Source organism: Nicotiana attenuata, chromosome 10 (assembly GCF_001879085.1).
Source record: "Nicotiana attenuata strain UT chromosome 10, NIATTr2, whole genome shotgun sequence".
Lineage (NCBI taxonomy): Eukaryota > Viridiplantae > Streptophyta > Magnoliopsida > Solanales > Solanaceae > Nicotiana > Nicotiana attenuata.
This window is the reverse complement of record NC_031998.1, coordinates 21,808,691-21,828,018: the sequence shown is the minus strand read 5'-3', so window position 1 is coordinate 21,828,018 and position 19,328 is coordinate 21,808,691. Positions and strand designations below refer to the sequence as shown.

General features: G+C 39.9%; 2 protein-coding genes across 2 annotated transcripts; both read right to left on the bottom strand.

The window, feature by feature from the left end:
- Nucleotides 676-8,216, bottom strand: LOC109233140 (apyrase 1-like). Its single transcript, XM_019398917.1, has 9 exons — nucleotides 7,411-8,216; nucleotides 5,713-5,841; nucleotides 5,561-5,617; nucleotides 5,377-5,469; nucleotides 2,603-2,808; nucleotides 2,348-2,439; nucleotides 1,493-1,710; nucleotides 1,167-1,356; nucleotides 676-1,077 (listed from the first exon to the last, which is right to left on the bottom strand). The coding sequence occupies exons 1-9, from the start codon at nucleotides 7,741-7,743 to the stop codon at nucleotides 962-964; spliced, it is 1,434 nt and encodes a 477-aa protein (XP_019254462.1). The 5' UTR covers nucleotides 7,744-8,216; the 3' UTR covers nucleotides 676-961.
- LOC109233637 lies at nucleotides 15,013-16,287 on the bottom strand. Its single transcript, XM_019399513.1, has 3 exons — nucleotides 16,094-16,287; nucleotides 15,499-15,673; nucleotides 15,013-15,315 (listed from the first exon to the last, which is right to left on the bottom strand). The coding sequence occupies exons 1-3, from the start codon at nucleotides 16,285-16,287 to the stop codon at nucleotides 15,013-15,015; spliced, it is 672 nt and encodes a 223-aa protein (XP_019255058.1).

Below are 19,328 nucleotides of genomic sequence, written 5' to 3'. Positions count from 1 at the left end.
AACCAGCTTTTTTCACGCTCTTGATTTGCTTTGATTCTTAAGCGTTTAATAAAAAATATAAATCAGCCATAATGCAACTCAAAAGTTCTAATTTCTCTCTCTCCAACTTCCAAATAGCAGAAATCAAAAATAAAATTAAATTTTTTTGCTGCAAGTTCGTAATTTGAACAGTGAAATCAACAAGGAAATCGACTTTATACACAAATTGTTCGACAAAAAATAAGTAAAAAACACAAAAATTTCAATTTCTGGAGAAAGCTCATTTTGTTGGTCAAAGACCTTTTGTCGACCTAAGTCTGTCTATTTCTAAGAGTAGTTTTCCTCATGGATTTCTTCCTGTTCTATTTCTGAAGACCAGCTGAGGCAACAGTTGAGACGGCTTAACAAGCAGGCTGCAAACTGCAAGTTTGGTCTCATTTTTCTTTTTCATGTTATAGAGCTACTTTAGCTAATATACCATTAAGAACATTTTAGGAGATTTTGCAACTCATTTTAAATAAAGACCACCAGCTGGGGGAACTAGTTTGTGATATACTGTGTATATGTTCGTCTCATTGGATAATTGCAAGAGTCAACTCAACAAATTCACATTTCGAAGCCCATATCAGGATTGCTAGGTTAAAGATTTCCAGTTATCTTTCAGAAGTGGTTGGTGTCGGAACTGGCAAAGAGGAATGAATGAAAAGAATCAAGTAAAAATATGAATCTATCATATCGTGAAACAAATCAGTGTTTCCTATAATATAATCACAAACAGATCTTATCATTATTCTTAATCACCCACCCTCTCTGAATAAAAGGGGAAACAATCTGAATTTGCTCGGACCAGGCATCCAACTAAATGGCAAGGATGATGTTCTAGAGCACGGCGAGCCCAGTTGCAGGTCGGAAATAGCTGATAGTTGATAACCACAAGCTAATAAAAGGCAAAACTGGTTTGAGTTAATCTTGAATCTCCAAGTTAATTCATTGATGACGCGACTTCAATGGCACTGCCTAATGGCCATGCGGCTTCAACCAGGGAATTCTTGTATTTCACCTTTTTCACCAATGTCATTTCTTGACGAGCATCAAGTCCTGTCCAATAAAGAATACAATGTCTGACTGAAACATACTAAAAATGATGAAGTGGGATCGCGTATTTTCTGAAGGATATCTAGTCTTACCAAATCCATCTACAAGTAGAGTGTACTGATAGACAAGATCCATGCACAAGAACGGCAAGTTATCAGGGTCCACACGAGGAAATGTAGCTTTGGCATCATCGATTCTAGTATCACAAGCACGTCTAGCTGCACTCTCAAAATCAATTGGGCGAACTTTTGCAACAGCTACATTTGGATCAACAAAACCAACCTATGCCCACAACACATTACGATAGTCAGATAACCATAGAAATAGGGAGTTTATCCTTCTTAGAACAGCAAAAAAAGGTATACTATTCTAAAGCCATCAAATCTTGGTAAGCATCTAGCTCAACAGTGACTTTTACCTCAGCAGCTCGGTCAAAGAAAAATGAGGCAACAAACATATTCTTCTGACCATCTCCACCTCCACCGTTCCACACACCACCAAAGGTGCATTTCATGTGGGTGCATGCTGATTCATTAACTTTCAGAGCCTTCAGGGCTACCATCCTACAATTTGTCAAGCTTGATCCTTGAGACATTGCTGATGCTGTGTAAGTCTTTCCTCCATACTTGTAGGACCCTTGTAGAGAACAAATTGTCAATACATTTGCTCATATAGGAAATTATAGTTAAAAAGAATAATTATAATACCAATAGGAGTTACAGGCCTTTGTAAATTAGGTATCTTATGCTACTACTTTCTGCAACATTTTCAATGATGATAGAGAACATAAGTGAATCCTTTCTGATAATTTCATTAATTCTAATTCAGTTCTATTCCAGTAGAAAAAGTCTCTTTCTTTCTCCAGTTGTCCGTATTTCATACATTTTCAGATATGGAGTTGGATAAAATATAACGTGATCTGCGTGTGTTGCCATGAGTTCAGGAAAATTATTATTATTATTGGAGTTCAGACAGATTATTTTTTTATAAGTTCAGGCAAATTTTTGAATTGGATAGATAAAAGAATTGCCGTAAGTTGGAAATAGATGAGTGAGTTGCTTTAAGAGAAACATTTAAGGCCAACCCTTGACTTATGGGGCAAAGAAAAGTTGAACTTCAACAAGAAAAGGGGGCATTTCTCTTACTTAATCATTGTGGGGTGGGTTGGGTTGGGGGGGGGGGGTAAGGGTAGGGTAAGTGATACTTAAAAGAACAATGCAACAGAAGAAGCAACCATGGGACAGAATATAGCAGCATTGAGAGTAGTGAATACCATGATGCCCTGTCAAGATGCAAGGACTGCCAGATTCCTTGGTCACCTTCAGAATCTCAGCTCGAGCTGCTAGCAAGCCGTAGTGCAAATAACTGCAAACAAGTAAAGGGTGAGTAAACACAAGGAAAGCCACATGTCCAGATGACAAGTGAGATGTCAATAAGTCAGACAAGAAATTCAAGGTAAATTGAAAAGGCGGCAACTGGGTACGCTGATATTTTCTGAGATCATTTCTTTATATAGGACGAGACGGACCTGTGAACATAGAGGTAATATTTTGCCCCCTTGAGATACATTTCTTGCACATAAGTATCCTCTCCACCTGATAGCTTTGGAGCCTTTTGAGCATCTGCCTCTGAGATGGCATATGCCATTTGTACTGAGCCACCTCCAAGATCAACCACCCCAACAGTATCAAAATATTTCTTACCCAAATTGCCTAGCAAATAATTAATGGTGACCTGCACAGACATTGGCAATACAAATTCAGCTAGTTGTATCAATTGGTTGTCTCATCTATCCCACCCTCAGTTTATGAACACAAGGTTAGACAAGTTCTACAACCCATGTGATCAGTTCTATCTACATATACAATTATCTTAATAGCAAAACAATTTTACTAGAAAATCAAGCCTCCTTGTTTTGTACCATGGATTAGCTTAATGTTGTTTTTGATAGTTATCATGTAAAGGGAAAAAAGGGGCAAGCCTTAACTTTTTCTAATGAATTCCCCAAATTTCCACCATTACTGAATAGGGATAACTTAGAGTTCACTATTTCACGGAGGGAGAATTAGAAAGCTATGAATTGAATTTGGTAACAAGCTACATTTACCTACACACAACACATGTAGGATAAGTGACATACACTTGAGATGTAGCTAGTGAAATAAAAAAAGAAAAACACTGTCTCAAAAGATAAGGTGATGACTCTGATGCTGAATAATGCAAGCCATATGCCTTTTAGATTCTGATTCACACGAGGTATTTGTAGGTAACATCACCTATCTGAAGAGTATGGCAAATCAAGCTGAGAAAAAACAAAGAGAATGACACTTCTTAATTCATCCTAAATTCATTTTCCTTTTAACCGAGAAATCCCCGAGGGCTACTGGCGCACGGTTCGAAACTTGGATAATGAGTCTGCTCTTCTACCCTTCTCCACTTAAATACCAAATTTTTGTCTACGGTAGGATTTGAACCATGACATCTGCCTAACTCACACATCATGTGTTGTACTCTTACCACTAGACCAAAACCCTTGGCCAATTCATCCCAAATTCATCAAGACGAGTAGCCAGGAATTAAGAAACGCTAAATGACCTCCGATCAAGTATAAGGTTATATATGTTTTTCTTTCTCTATTTCAAAGCTACTACCACAGGCAAGATCAAATTTCTACCCACGTGGCTCACTTCTATCATGTTGAATTATGTAAATTGCCTCGAAAAGCTTAACTTGTAAAGAGGAGAAACTTTTATTTGTTTATTATAGGTCCAAAACAAGTTCTCTCATGAGGGATGCTTTTTGTTGTCACACACGTGGAAATGTTTAGCTGATATATTATAGTTAACTTAAAGTCCATAATACTACCTACTCTAATACCATATTGGATCATTCGTATGAGTAATACAATATCGAATTACAACATTATGCGAACGTTCTCATTTAAAAATTTAAATTGTTAGAAATATCACACTTTTACTTACTTATTTTAGGCATACAACATGTTCATCTACTTATCATGCGCAAAGGTTTCTTTTTTTTTCCTCCACAAAGTCACCCAAAAGCAAACCTCAGTCCAGCAGACAGATGTCTACTTAGACATATGCCTTTATCTCTGGCCAATTTCCTAACATGCCTCAATCCAAAACTCAAGTGTCTACTCAAACTTATGCCTTCATCTCAAGCCCTCAAAACCAAATAGGTTTGCCTTGACACTCTGTCAAGCACTTTTGAGCTACAATTGTTAGATTTTGATCAAGATTGCAACACTTCCTTTCTGCACAACTCTTTATTGGAAATAAAATGATCACTTACTAAAAGTATAATCCAAATAATCCAAAACAACGTTCAATACACAGGATAAAATAGGAAAATCTTTCCTTTTGTCATGACCGAGAAATCCGTCTAGACCAACCCTTAGGACCAAACTCGGGATTAATGGGCCCGTCCCTCTACCTTTCTCCACTTAAATACCAGGCTTAGTTTGCATGGCGTAGGGCTTGGGTCTTTCCAATTTTCTTATTCTACCTTTTGTTTCAAATACTGTAGGACAGGACTAAGGATAAATTTAAAAGTTGTTTCCCTCATCCCTACCTTTAGGATAGAATAAGTTATTCACCAAACTTTAACACTCAACGCCTTATCCCTACCCCTATGGAAGGGATAGGTTATTCTGACTTTAGCCCATCACAAAGCTCTCCTTTCCTACATACGTAGGATAAATAATCTCATCTTTCAGATGTAATCAGTTATTTTCCTGCAATCCTGTCTAGTGTCACTAAACATGGCTTAAAGGCTTGAAGGAGACCGAAATACTTCTGTGGAAATTACAGGGATAGAAAGTGAATGCAACATGAAAGCATTTGGAAAGGAGAGAGAGTCTTGTTCTATGGCTCAACAACTCCAACTTGAGTTGCTATTCATGAAGCTTCTTGAAAGGCAGCTTCTTCAAGATTTTAATTGGTAATACTGAAAGATTGGCATAAGGGCCCCACCTCATTCATTATCTTGCATTTTATGCTTCTAGTCGTTCCCTACTTGAACCTGAGCTAGAATTCACTCCTTTCATTCTATTTACCCTAGATCTGAGCCTAAAGAGCCAACAATCTTGAATCAACATCACATGAGAGGTAAACTAACACAAAATGGATCCTTGACAAGAGATCATAACCACTACCCTATTTTTTTCTTTTTTCGCTAGTCTCTAAGAAGCTCAAATTTAAATTAAGCAACCACCTCTAACATAGAACGGAGTGGTAGTTCTAAGTAAGAAAAGCAGAACAAGTTGAAGTTGACATTACATACCCATTGGTAAGCACCTTCCTGATTCCCATCAAGAACAGTAACCCAACTCGCCTTTGACTTGAGGCTGCTTTTTCTCTTCAGAAAATCCCTCACCTTCAAATGATATTTTAGTGATTCTAAGTATTAAGAAATCCAAAATCGGAGAAGAATCCAAATGATGGTCTAAGAAGGAAATGAATTTTACCGCTTGAAGAATCTTGTCAGATGCATTACCTCCCAACTGCCTCAAACCTGCAGTTGCCTAGATAGACTCCACATCAGTATTCAGCATATAGGGCAGGCTAGAGAATCCAAATCTCAATTAACGAAATAATTCTAACAACATTATCCACTCACCCCAACTCTGACTGGTGTATTACTGCGCAAATCCACCGGAACTACATCCTCTGCTTTCTCCAGAAGTGATTGAAGAGAATTTGCAGCAGCTGCAGGGTCACTAGCATATGCACTCAAACCCGGTTTTTTCTGTAGTGCCAAAGCCAACTAGAGATGAACATTTGGTGCCAAGAGAAAGCCTTTACACTATATATAGGCACTCATCCAAACTTACAGGGTACATTTAGTATGGAGAAAAAATTTCTACGAGAAATGTTTTACCTTGGGAAATCGTCATTAACAATGTCGGTTGTGTATAAAAGTAGGTTGGATATGCTAATTTAAAATGGGTAATAAGAGTACAATATAACGTCCTTGATGATAGTTTTGAGTATTGAAGGCTAAACAACGTCTAAATGTTAATTGAAGTAACCAATATGAAGTTCGAGTTTCGATATTCATCAAGTAAATTAACTTCCACTGATAAGTGGCAGAGTCTAAGTGACAGAAATTATTTTCCCACTTTTCTAAATTTTCCTGGAAAATGATTTCATTCAACAAATATATTTCCTACAAAACATTCTTGTCACACCAAATATGCTCAATAAGTAGAACATAAAGGTCGTTCAACCTGCAATTATGGAGTCTATTCTTGTAATCCCTCTGTCCAATTTATGTAGCACGCTTTCCTTTTTAGTATGTCCCAAAAAGAACGAAACATTATATTTAAAAACAATTTAACTTTAAACTTCTTATTTTACCCTTAATGAGATGATTTATAGTCACACCAATTCCATGACTTGTTTTAGACTACAATTTTCAAAAGTCTTATGTTCTTTCTTAGTTTCTCATCAAGACCCACCTTCATCACTTAATGTGAATGAACGTGATCTTGCTCCAAGTGGGATCGAGAATAATCTTATTCCAAGTGGGAGCGAGATGAAAGATTTTGGTCCGAGTGAGAGCGAACATTGATCCAAACGGGAACAATTTGACATTTGATGAATCTCAAATAAGACGTAGTAACCATCACAGAATCCTTCGTCCACATTTTGACATTGAAGGGGGAGAACTTTTTACAGTGCTCCTGCAAGAGGAAAATGAGCCATGTATGTGCAAGAGGCTCTTTCCTGCCCTTCAAAGGATAAGTGAATAAATGCAATGGAAGAAGAAAACTCTATGTCAAATCAAATGAGGCCACATAAAATTGGACAGAGGGAATAGCATTTTGAAGAACAAATAAACTGACAATGTAGTGAATTTTTACATCATCAATATAACTCAGGTCGTTTGGTAGGATGCATTAGATAAACTAATGCATGCATTAGCTTTGTGTATTAATATACAAATTATCATGTTTGGTACACTTTTTGAACATATGCATTAGTTATACACCCCATTTGGTATTATCCTATGCATAACTAATGCATAAGAAACCATGGTATTAACAATGCAATGGTTTTAACGCATGCATTAGCTTAGTTAAAGACAAAATTGTCTTCAAAATTTATGCTTGATTAAAATATGCTATTATATTAATGCAAGTTTGAATAATCAAGAAAGTGGGAGATAAAATTATATCCGTAATAAATAAATAAATAAATACTTAGCAATTTTATTTTTACATCATCAGTATAACTCAACCTGTTATATCAGGTTACTAATTAATGCTTATTAAATAAAGTATGTATGAATTATTTACACAGTTCCAAAATTTACCTGCACGAAGAGCTCAAGATCATTGCCAATGGGGACAAGATCCAAATGCTGATCAAAGCAAAAAACATGAACCCTACTCCCCGAACTACCCGCATCAAATATAACCGCATAATTCCTCGATCCAAATTTCGGTGAAAACTTCCTATTAACTGACCCTCCCATCGATTCAGAATATTCACTCGTCGGCATTACAAAAAGCACAAAACAAATAAGCAATACCGGAACCGAAATTACTAAAATAACCCCACGGTATCTATGGATCTTATCGGAGAGTGACGAATCTCCACCGTGTAGTTGTTGCTTGTTCCGTTTTATCATTTTCTCATGCTCCATTTGAAGTGGCGGGCCCGGGTCCTGTTGTTGTATTTGTTCTAATAAAAGTTCGGTTGCTGAAGGTGATCGGTATCGGATCTGACCGTTACCCGGTGCTGGTTTTTTGGGCTGGGTTTCTGTTATTGACGACTCCAGTTCTGAAAAATTGTAGTACAGAAGCAAGAACGGCTTGTAATTTGGGGGAAAGCAAAATGCAAATGCCGGTCCTGTTAAAGAGTTCAGAATGCTACTATTTGTTTGCTTTTTGAAGGTGAAAGGGATGATCCGAGAGTGAAGGATAAGCAAAGGGGAGTAGTGAAGTGCAGTGGGGAAGAAGAGGGACTTTCGGGTTTATGTCTGTGGAAATGGAGAATTGAAGTGTTAGATTGAGCAATTTGGTTAATGTGGAAGATTAGGAGCCTGTTTGGATTGGCTTACCATTTTTAGGTAACTGGAGTGTTTTGGCAAAATAAAAAACAGTTTAAAAAAAGTTTAAAATGGCTTAGAAAAAGCTAAAAGCCACAAGTTAGTATATCCTAACTTCTCCGTTTTTGGCTTAAAAGCCAACTTATTTTGACCAACGAAATTACTTACTTCTCCCTTATAACAATAAAACATCCAACTACTCACTTTCTGTTCATCTTCTTTCCTCTTCTTCTCCTTTATGTTCTATTCTTACCCACACGTTCACCTTTCCTATGTGATATTCATGCTTATCTACACTTCTATTTTCCTATTATAAATGGGGGAATTACCAGCTATGTCCATTTATAAGTAGTTCATTACAAAAATTGGCCAATTGGTAAAATATTACTAATATTAGCTAAATTGGCCAATTAGCTATTTGTAGCAAAAAAAATATCAAATTTTTGCTTTGTTTTGAGTGGGTGTTATTAGAATAGATTGGGCACAACTTAAGGAGCTTGAATCTCAGTTTTGGGATGATTTGGTGAAGTTTTGAGGTGGTTTGAATTAAAAATTCGAAGTAAAAGCTGAACATGAAAAAAATTGATATGTGTATCACACTATGTATCATTTGTGTATAACATATGTATCATATTTGTATCAATTGTGTATCACATGTATATCCATGTATACCTGTGTGTGAGATACATGCATGATACATGTTTGATACATGTGTCGTAGAAGATTTTTTTGAACTCGATTTAATTACGAATTTTGATACAAAACTAGTCCAAATCACCTCCAATCTTCCTCAAATTTTGTATATTGACTTATCTATATATTTTCAATGAATTTCAACTATACCCATTGAAAAAATTCCTTTTTTATTTAGATTTTTGGAATATTGTATAGATTTTTGTATTTCATCACCTTATTTGCTACCCCGTCCATGAAATTTCCTTTCCGTCTTGTATCTAATGTTGCTAATCACGCTTAAAAATATGAAAGGTGATTTTTGCATGTGATTCTTTGAGAGAAAGAACCCTATTATTTGGTTTTTCAATTTTTGTTGGCTAGTTTTGGTAAGTTTATGACTAATGGCTAGAGGTTGGTAAGTTGAAATTTATTTGGGACATTTGTGTAAGTTTCCCTTATAAATGCTCTTTTTTTTAACATAACATTAAAATACAAATACCCTTTTCCTCAACATTTGGAGGAGAAATCTGCTTCTGTAATTTTTACATAAAGTTTCAATGTCCATATCGCAACGGGCAGTAGTCTATTTTCATTTTTCAAATATATGACCATGTCCTTTGATTTCGTCTTTGTTTGGTAAGCAAGAGGAGGATGTAGGTTTTTTATTTGTTTTTATGCGATATTTTTGTCTTTTTAATAGAAAAAAGTGCTTACCAGCACTTATTTACCAAACACTTCAATAACTTTTTTTAACTTTCAGCACTTTTATCCAAACAGGTAACTGCTTATTTATAAAACAAGCTCCCAGCACTTAAAAATTACTTTTAAGCACTTGTGCTTAAAAGCCATTTTTTAAGCCAATCCAAACGGGCTCTAGATAATACTCTTAGCTAGCGTTTGGCTAGATCCCAAATTTATTTTGAAAAATCCAATTTGGGTGAAGTTTGGTTTGAAGATGAAAATGTGTTTGGACATACGCTTTCAAAACATATTTTCCAACTTTATTTTGGAAAAACATGTATATAATTCCCAAGTTTTGGAATTTTGGCCCAAAACTAGCTCAATAGCTGATTTTGGGATTTGAAATTTGGGATTTGGGATTTGGCCAAAATATGAGCAAAATTTATGGCCAAACATGAGTTTTGAAAATAAATTCCAAATTTATTTTGGGAAAACTTATGGCCAAACGGGGCCTTAGAATCCTTTTGCCACTTGAGGAGCGGAAAAAAGAATTAGGAAATGCCCTTAAACTTTGTCAAATTACCATTCATGCCTCTTGTCGTAAATTTGATTTTTAAACAATCATCCCTAGTGTTTGACCAAAAATTATAGCACTCTTTGTTAAACTAATTAAAGATAATTGAGGTGAAAGGTGAATCCTAGTCAAACATAATAATTTTTAGATCTAGCTAAGAGTTTAAGTGATATCGTTTGCCTAATGCCCAGGGTCGTGTGTTCAATCACTAAATGCCCACTTTAGAGAATAAATGAAGAATGAATGATGAGCAATAAATATGGAAAATGGCAATAAATGTAAATAGGAAGAACAATTCACCCAAATATCAAATGATGTGGAAGATTCTTCCTTTTGACAACGAAACGTGGCAATAAACAAGAATATGAACAATGCTTTCTTGGATCATGTGAGTGAAAGGGAAGAATAATCGATAAAATCAATCACTATGGAAGTATTTTCTCTCAAAGGTCAACTTCTTACAATAATTTTCTCTAATTCAATTCACGTGTCCCCCTCTTTCTTCTCCCCCTTTTCTATTTATATGGGATATTCTCTAAAAATCCTAAAAAGTACAACAAGGGGAATATCCAGGAGAATATTCATGTCACTAGTTCCGAGACTACACTAACCGTTATTCCTACTCTTCGCTGCACGACCTCGACCTCTATGGTTCGTTCAGCAACTGCTCGTTGTTGGGCTTTGGTCGACCTCGGCCTATCCGCCCAAATCGGAATACGGTCTTTTCACCTTACGATCTTCCCACGACCAATTTTCTCAGCAAGATTTTGACCCATACAGTCAGTCCCTCCGCTTGTCGGGGTTGCCTTCTGGTCGGCCCCGATGAGCGGACCTTTTCAATCGGCGATTTGTGAAGAAGTTTTTGGCGTGGTGATCGAGTAGAGGTGTCCGTTGCCGAAGTAATAACGTGTCGCTTTGAGATTCGTGGGTCATAGGGTTGGTGCAGGATGACGTCACAACACAGGCATCATCATTGCGCATCTTCCTGATGCGTTGCCTCGTTCCTCGAGTCCCTGTTGTTTCGATTCTAAGGCCACTGGCGGTTGCTTGCATTGACTCGAACGCCCCTGAGGTCTATAAATAAAGAAGCGAAAACTTCTCAAAGAAACTTTTGCATTCTTCTAGTTTCTTAAGCCCTGCACTTGCTTCCTTTTCTCCCTCTTGTGTTTTTGCTTCCTGTACCTGCTGCCATTGCCACCTTTTTTTATTTTTCTGTCCCTTCGTATACACATCATCGGAAAATGGCTACCGTGACCCCCAACGCTGAGATAATTTCTGACCCTACTCCATTATCAGTGGACATGCCTTCTGGTGGCGGAGAATCAGCGGTGATAGAGGATGACAACTTTCCTACTATGGAGGAGATCATTCCTCGTAACCCTACTTCTAGGTCCGACTTCTCTAAGGAACCCACCCTTGAATCGGAGTCAGCGAAGTCAGAGATGGAGGCGAAACACTTCGCCGCCCTTAGGACTAAATACGGCATTCCAGCCCACATTGACCTGGTTCCGGCCAGAGATGACGTGATACAAGTTTACAGGCCTCGGTATTGTGTGTTTACGCCTACCCATTCCAGATAGGTTATTCTCTTCCTCTTCCCCCGTTGGCGGAGGAGTTCTGTCGCTACTACCACATTTGTCCGGCACAGCTCTCTCCCTACCTTTACAAGATTTTCCTTATATTGGCGAAGTTTGCGGAGCTCGCCGACTGCGAAGTCTCTATATGCCATCTACTGCATCTCTTCGGGCCGAGCTTCCATAGAGGCATGATGATTCACCTCCGCCACCGAGGAACCAAAGGGTTGGTGGCAGGGATGGATGATAGGACGAACCGCCGATTTTGGGCCCATTATTTCTTTATTAAAATCGAGCACGTGGTGGCAAACCCTAGCGGCTTTCCTGAACGATGGAATTTTGCTCGTAAGTATCGTTATTTGGAGTACGTTCTTTCCTTCTCTTCGTGATTCGTGACTTGTTACGTCATTTTTCCTTTTACAGCTGAGAGGCATCCCCCTTCTTTTGTCACCGATATCAGCGATTGGGTGGCCCGCATTGTGCCTCACAGCATAGGGATCCGTGACTGGGCGTCCTTATAAGAGGTTCGGGCTCAAGCCCTCGATCGGTAAGTCGGGTTTAGCTCTTATAACTATTTTGCTTTTGCTGCGGTACATTACTTTTTGTTGTTCATGGTTTTCCTTTGATGCTAGGTCAGAGAACTTCTAAGAAGGTGAAGGCTCATGTCCCCGCATTTCGCCAGGCGGTTGCTTCGGCAGGGATGCAGTTTGTGTTGGTCGAGTCTGTGCGAAATACTTCTTCCCAAACTCCAGTATTAAGCGAGCCTGGTCGTCAGACGGCCACTCCATCAGTGGAGATCCCGGCCTGCTCGATGGTTCATCTAGTGGACGAATCTTCCCCCGGTGAGGAGGAAGCGGCGCTGTTGAAGAGGCGACGAGTTGAGGTCGTGGTCGCACCTGAATGGGCCATGATCGTGGATATGGAGGCGATATGCGCTTCAGCTACGGGGACTGTTCCCCAACCGGAGAATGTCGTGGAAGCGAGGCCGTTGGAGATGGTGGAGGCTGCTGCGAAAATAGAGACACCGGGGGCAGCCCAGGTGGGCTCATCCTCCGCTGGTGGTAGAGGAAAAATGGTCGATGTGAAGGATGACGGGTCCGGTTCTGATATCGACCCCGAGGAGGCACGGACTTTTGAGGAGAGATGTCATGCCCCGAGCCTGACCAACACCCGGTGCCTTACCTATCCTTGCGTACCACTTGCAACTAAGAGGCTCTGAATATGTAATGTCATACTATGGCCATGGGCCACATTACAAGATAATGTGCGAAGCAAAATATAAAACTAATAGAGACTAACGCTGACTAAATGTCAACATAAAGCTGGGCCGGCAAGGCCGTCATAACCACTATAACTGACAAGCCAACAAAATATACGTACAGGGCCTACAAGCCCAACATACTGCACTAACTGACAAGATATGTCTACAAGTCTCTACTGACAAATGTACTGTGATCGGAACAGGGCCCCGGCCTACCCATAACCTATCTACATATATACACAAGATGTACACAAAACTTCTAGACCCGACAACTCCGAAGGACGGGGAGATTATCGATAAAGCTGAATTCGGGCAACACCTACTGAGGAGGTCTACCCATATATCTGTCTGAACCTGCACGCATGAAATGCAGTGCCCCTAGAAAAGGACGTCAGCACGAAATAATATACCGAGTATGTAAGGCAATATACTGAAAGTTGAAACTGAACAGATAATCTGAACATATGCTTACTTGTTGATACTGACTTAACTCTCTCAATATAGTAAGTAAAATAGTTGTCCGGCCCTATAAGGCTCGGTATATATATATATATATATATAGACTCTCTGCTCTCTTGACTGGAAGAAGGAAATACTCAATTGAATATTGTACTTACAAGACTAGGGAAAATATATGTAAATTCCGGGACANATATATATATATATATATATATATATATATATATATATATATATATATATATATATATATATATATATATATATATATATATATATATATATATATAACTGCACTGCCGTAGTAGGCTCGCTCATAGGTGCTCGGCCATACTAGGCTCTGTATCTCGGCCAACTGGGCTCACTCATAGGCGTTCGGCCACAGTAGGCTCGGTATATAACTTACCATCTGATCAGAGGTTGCCCAATAGGGGCCTGCCCATCAATTATAGCTCGATGGTAATAAAAATACTGTAATATCGTATATGTAGATTCTCTGCGCTCTTGACTGGAAGAAGGAAATACTCAATTTAATATGAAGTCCCGATAAGGAGAATATTGTAACTTACAAAACTAGGAAAATATATGTAAATTCCGGGATATAAATTTTTCTCTATGCCTCGTTATCAAACTCATGTAATTACGAGGTCATGCCAAAATGAAGGAAGAGCTTAGCCTTAACATATCTGGACTAGGGAAAAATCCGTATGATATTATGAGAAAAGGTTGCACCGTACTTTTTTAGAACCGCAAAATTACTCCGTTGCTAAGACTCTAAAAATTCTCGCTGGAATTGGTTGCAAGGAGAATTGATAACGTTTACTTCTGGTTATAAGGTCTTGGTATTGAAAATATTAGGAATGAGATTTATGATCTGATTGTTGTATGGATTTGTTTTGAAAGATCTTTGGAATTGAAGTGTTTTGATAACACTTCACGTTGTTGAAGTGTTTTGGTAACATATCATTTTGCCACTTATCAAGAATGACTAAGAGTCATCTCTTTATGAAGTGGCTTGCTGCCACATGGGGGTGGGGATAATTTTAATCTTATCCCATAACCAATTAATAATTAGGTATATTCCGTTACCCGGTAATTAATTATTTACCCGCATAATTAAGAATTATCTCAAATTATTTAAAATTCTACTTATTTTTAATACACCTTATACATCATACTATCGTGGTCATATGGTACCTTGCATGGTACTAGTCCATAAGTATCGGGTAGTATAGCTCGGACCGTATTTTATCCAAATTCGACAACCTTCAACGAAACTTATTTTCTTTAATTCGTGTACCCTTTCTTTCATGGCACTTACTTATTGCTTGGTGTAAATAGCATAAATATGCTAACCTCAAGATATTCTCATCCCCGAGTTTACGTCAATTAACTGAAGACGAAACTTTAACGTACGAAAAACACGAGATGTAACATTCTTCTCCCCTTAGAAACATTCGTCCTCGAATGTATACTCTTAGATACTTTGGGAATTTTTTTTTTGCCGGAGTCTCTTCCGTAAACTAGACTAAACCCAACTTGTACGCAGCCAGAAAACATACTATACATGCCACACATAGCCACTGTCTATAAATAGCAACACTTGGCTTCACACAACTATCCATTATAAATTTTGAGAGTCAAAATGAGAGCATACCTGATGACCTACTGGCCTGAATAGAGCTGTGCTGTGGTATCCCACCTCGAGCCATATCTTCAGTTTGAAATAGGTGGGGGTATTTAGACTTCATTTCTTCCTCTGCTTCCCACATCATCTCTTCCACATTCTTGCTCCTCCATAAAACCTTCACGGAGGCTATTTCCTTATTCCGTAGCTTGCGGATTTGTCGTTCTAGGATGGAAACCGGGATTTCCTCGTATGACAAGTTCTCCGTAATCTGTACATCAACCGTGGGCACCACTTGGGTAGGATCGCCAATGCACTTCCGTAGCATTGATACGTGAAAAACCGGATGGACAGACTCCAATTTTGAGGGTAATTATAACTCATATTCTACTTGGCCCACTCTCCGAATGATCCTATGAGGCCCAACATACCGTGGGCTAAGTTTGCCTTTCTTGCCAAACCTCATCACACCCTTCATAGGTGACACCTTTAAGAATACCCAGTCATTAACCCCGAATTCTAAATCTCGTCGCCGCACGTCAGAATATGACTTCTGACGACTCTGAGCTGTCAACAGTCGCTCCCGGATGAGCTTTACTTTTTCTATGGCCTGCTGAACCATGTTTGGCCCATGTAACCTAGATTTTCCAACATCAAACCACCCTATAGGAGATCTGCACTTCGCCAATACAAAGCCTCATACGGAGCCATTTGGATACTGGAGTGGTAACTGTTATAATATGCAAACTCGATAAGAGTTAGATGTTCATCCCAACTCCTTTTAAAATCTAATACACATGCTCGTAACGTATCCTCAAGCGTCTGAATTGTGCGCTCGGCTTGTCCATTAGTCTGTGGATAAAAAGTTGTGCTGAGATTCACCTGAGTCCCCAGACCTTTCTGAAATGACCTCCAAATGTGCTGTAAACTGGGCCCCACGGTCAGATATAATAGATATTGGTACTCCGTGTAGTCGCATATATTTTTAATATATAACTTTGCATAATCTTCTGGTGTATATGTAGATCTGACCGGTAGGAAATGAGCTGATTTCGTGAGCCTATTGACTATCACCCATATGGATTTGAACTTACGGTAAGAACGAGGTAAACCCATGATAAAGTCCATGTTTATCGCCTCCCATTTCCATGTCGGGATTTCTATAGTCTGCATTAGCCCCCTGGTGCTCTATCTTCACCTGCTGGCAACTAGGGCACTGAGCGACAAACTCAGCAATGTTCCTCTTTATATCGTTCCACCAGTACACATCCTTAATGCCATGATTCATCTTCGTTGACCCAGGGTGAATGGAGTACCACGAATAATGTGCCTATGACATAATCATGTCTCGTAGCCCTGCTCTATCTGGAACACACAAACGACCGCCTATATCTGAGAACCCCATATCCCTTAATTTCTAACAACGGCTTCTTCTGCTGTGGAACTCGCTTTCTCAACTCGACCAACTCTGGATCCTCGTACCGCCTCTCCTTTACTTCAGCTATGAGAGATGATTTTGCAGTATTTTGGAGTACAACTCCTCCATTGCCAGAGTCTACTAACCGAACCTCCAAACAAGTCAATTGGTGAATCTCTCTAGTTAATTGTCTTTTCTCGGCCTCTACATGTGCTAAGCTACCCATAGATCGGCGACTTAAGGCATCTGCTACAACATTAGCTTTCCCTGGATGGTAGAGAATGTTAACATCGTAATCTTTCAATAACTCAAGCCATCACCTCTATCGCAAATTCAACTCTTTTTGCTTGAAGATATATTGCAGGCTTTTATGATCTGTGAATACATCAACATGAACACCATACAAGTAATATCGCCATATATTAAGTGCATGGACAATCGCAGCTAACTCGAGGTCGTGGGTCGGATAATTCTGTTCGTTCTTCCTTAACTGCCTTGAAGCATATACAATTACCTTCCCATGTTGCATTAGGACACATCCTAACCCGACTCCTGGGGCATCACAATACATGGCATAACCATCTGGACCCTCTGGAAGTGCTAGAACTGGTGTTGAGGTCAACCTGTTCTTAAGCTCTTGGAAACTCTGCTCACAGGCCTCTGTCCACTGAAACTTAGTTGTTTTCTGCGTCAACTTCGTTAATGGTGCTGAAAGAGAAGAAAAACCCTCTACGAACCTCCGGTAGTATCCTGCTAAGCCTAGAAAGCTACGAATCTCTGTCGGAGTGGTAGGTCTAGGCCAGGATTTCACAGCCTCAATCTTCTGACTGTCTACTTTTATACCTCCATCTGATACAATGTGCCCCAAGAATGCTACAGACCTCAACCAGAAATCACATTAAGAAAACTTAGCATATAATTTACTATCACGGAGGGTTTGGAGCACCGCTCGCAGGTGGTCCGCATGCTCATCCTCTGAACGTGAATAAACTAAGATATCATCAATAAATACTATCACGAACAGATCTAAAAATGGCCGGAATAGGCTATTCATCAAGCCCATGAACACGGTAAGTGCATTCGTCAACCCGAAGGACATGACAAGGAGCTTGAAGTGGCCATATCGGGTCTTGAAAGCTGTCTTGAGAATATCTTCCTCCCGAACTGTGACCTGGTGGTACCCCGACCTCAAATCTATTTTTGAAAAGCATCTAGACCCCTGCAACCGATCAAACAGGTCATCAATCCTTGGAAGTGGATACTTATTCTTAATAGTTACCTTGTCCAGTTGCCTATAATCGATACACATCCTCAGCGAGCCGTCTTTCTTTCGCACAAACAGTACCGGTGCACCCCAAGGTGAAGTACCGGGTCTGATGAAACCTTTCTCCAGCAAATCTTTTAACTGCTCCTTCAACTCCTTCAATTCGGCAGGTGCCATTCTATACGGAGGGATGGATATTGGTTGAGTTCCCGGAAGCAAATCGATGCCAAAATCATTCTCTTGCTCTGGAGGAATACCTGAAAGTTCATCTGGGAATACATGTGCGTACTCTTTTACTACTGGATTAGGCCGAAGTGTAGGTATCTCTGCATCCACATCTCTAACTCGCACAATATGATAAATGCACCCTTTTGCGATCATTTTCCTCGCCTTCAGATAGAAATAAACCTACCTCTGGGTGCGCTGGATTACCTACCCATTCAAGGACTGGCTCACCCGGAAAATGAAAAATCTAGCTATCTTTGCTCGACAATCAACCGTGGCATAGCAAGCTGCCAACCAGTCCATGCCCATGATAGCATCAAAATCCAACATCTCTAGCTTAACTAGGTCGGTTGAGGTTTGACGATCGCAAAATGATACCGTACAACCTCGGTGAACTCATCTAGCAATAATCGATTCTCCGACCGGTGTAGATACCGCAAAAGGATCACTTAGTATTCCAGGCACTATACCAAACTTCCCCGCGACAAATGGGGTAATACACGATAAAGTAGATCCTGGGTCTATTAAGGCATAAGCATCGTGGGAGCAAATGGTAAACATACCTGTCACAACGTCTGGTAAGGATTCCTGGTCCTGCCGACCTGCTAACGCATAGCTACGATTCTGGTTACCACCTGAACTGGAACCTCTACCTCTGCCTCAACCTCTACCAGCTGAAGACTAAGACTCGCTCCCTGAAGGATACACGGACATAGATAATCCTGATGCTGAATTTGCTGGTTGCGCTATACCCCCAGAATCTCTATTTGGGCAATCTCGCATCATATGCCCCGGACGTCCACATGTATAACAAGCATCGGAACCAGCTCGGCATTGGGCCAAGTGTCCTCTACCACAGATGGCACACCGCGGCGGAAATGGCCATGTATGCCCTAAACCTCGTTGTCACTGCAAACCCGATGCTTGGGAGCTCTCACCTGGTTCTGACTGAGTATAGCGGTCATACTTGTAACCCTGTAGCTGAGGTGGCGGAGGTCTAGGTGGCCGTTCGAATTACTGGGGCCTGTAACTACCCTGAGACTACTCTTGATACCTGGCAAATCTCATCCTCTTATGCTGCCCTGACTCAGTCCTCTCCGTACCCTGCTGCCAACGCCTACCCCTTTCTATATTTTGGGCAAATGCCCGAATCCTGGAGATATCCATACTATCCTGCAATGCAGCGGTGGTACATGCCTCGGTCAACTCCGGGGCCCACCCTGCTATAAACATGTGGATCCTGTCCCGCATAGTAGCAACTATGGATGGTGCATATCTGGCCAATGAGTCAAAACGAAGACTGTACTCTCGAACACTCATATTGCCCTGCTTGAGGGCTAAAAACTGATCGACTCGGGCCTGTCGGATTTCCCGCGGTAAGTACTGGTCAAGAAAGGCATCTGAAAAATACTCCCAAATAGCT

What these genes read in the sequence shown, in the direction of transcription:
- LOC109233637 (XM_019399513.1), bottom strand. Translation starts at nt 16,287, where the DNA reads ATGAATCATGGCATTAAGGATGTGTACTGGTGGAACGATATAAAGAGG. An exon ending in GGGTTTACCTCGTTCTTACC is followed by an intron (nt 15,674 to 16,093) that starts GTAAGTTCAAAT and finishes GGCGAAGTGCAG; the next exon opens with ATCTCCTATAGGGTGGTTTG. An exon ending in AATTCGGGGTTAATGACTGG is followed by an intron (nt 15,316 to 15,498) that starts GTATTCTTAAAG and finishes ATGCTACGGAAG; the next exon opens with TGCATTGGCGATCCTACCCA.
- LOC109233140 (XM_019398917.1), bottom strand. Translation starts at nt 7,743, where the DNA reads ATGGAGCATGAGAAAATGATAAAACGGAACAAGCAACAACTACACGGT. An exon ending in TATTACCTCTATGTTCACAG is followed by an intron (nt 2,440 to 2,602) that starts GTCCGTCTCGTC and finishes ACTTGTTTGCAG; the next exon opens with TTATTTGCACTACGGCTTGC. An exon ending in TCTTTGACCGAGCTGCTGAG is followed by an intron (nt 1,357 to 1,492) that starts GTAAAAGTCACT and finishes TTGTGGGCATAG; the next exon opens with GTTGGTTTTGTTGATCCAAA.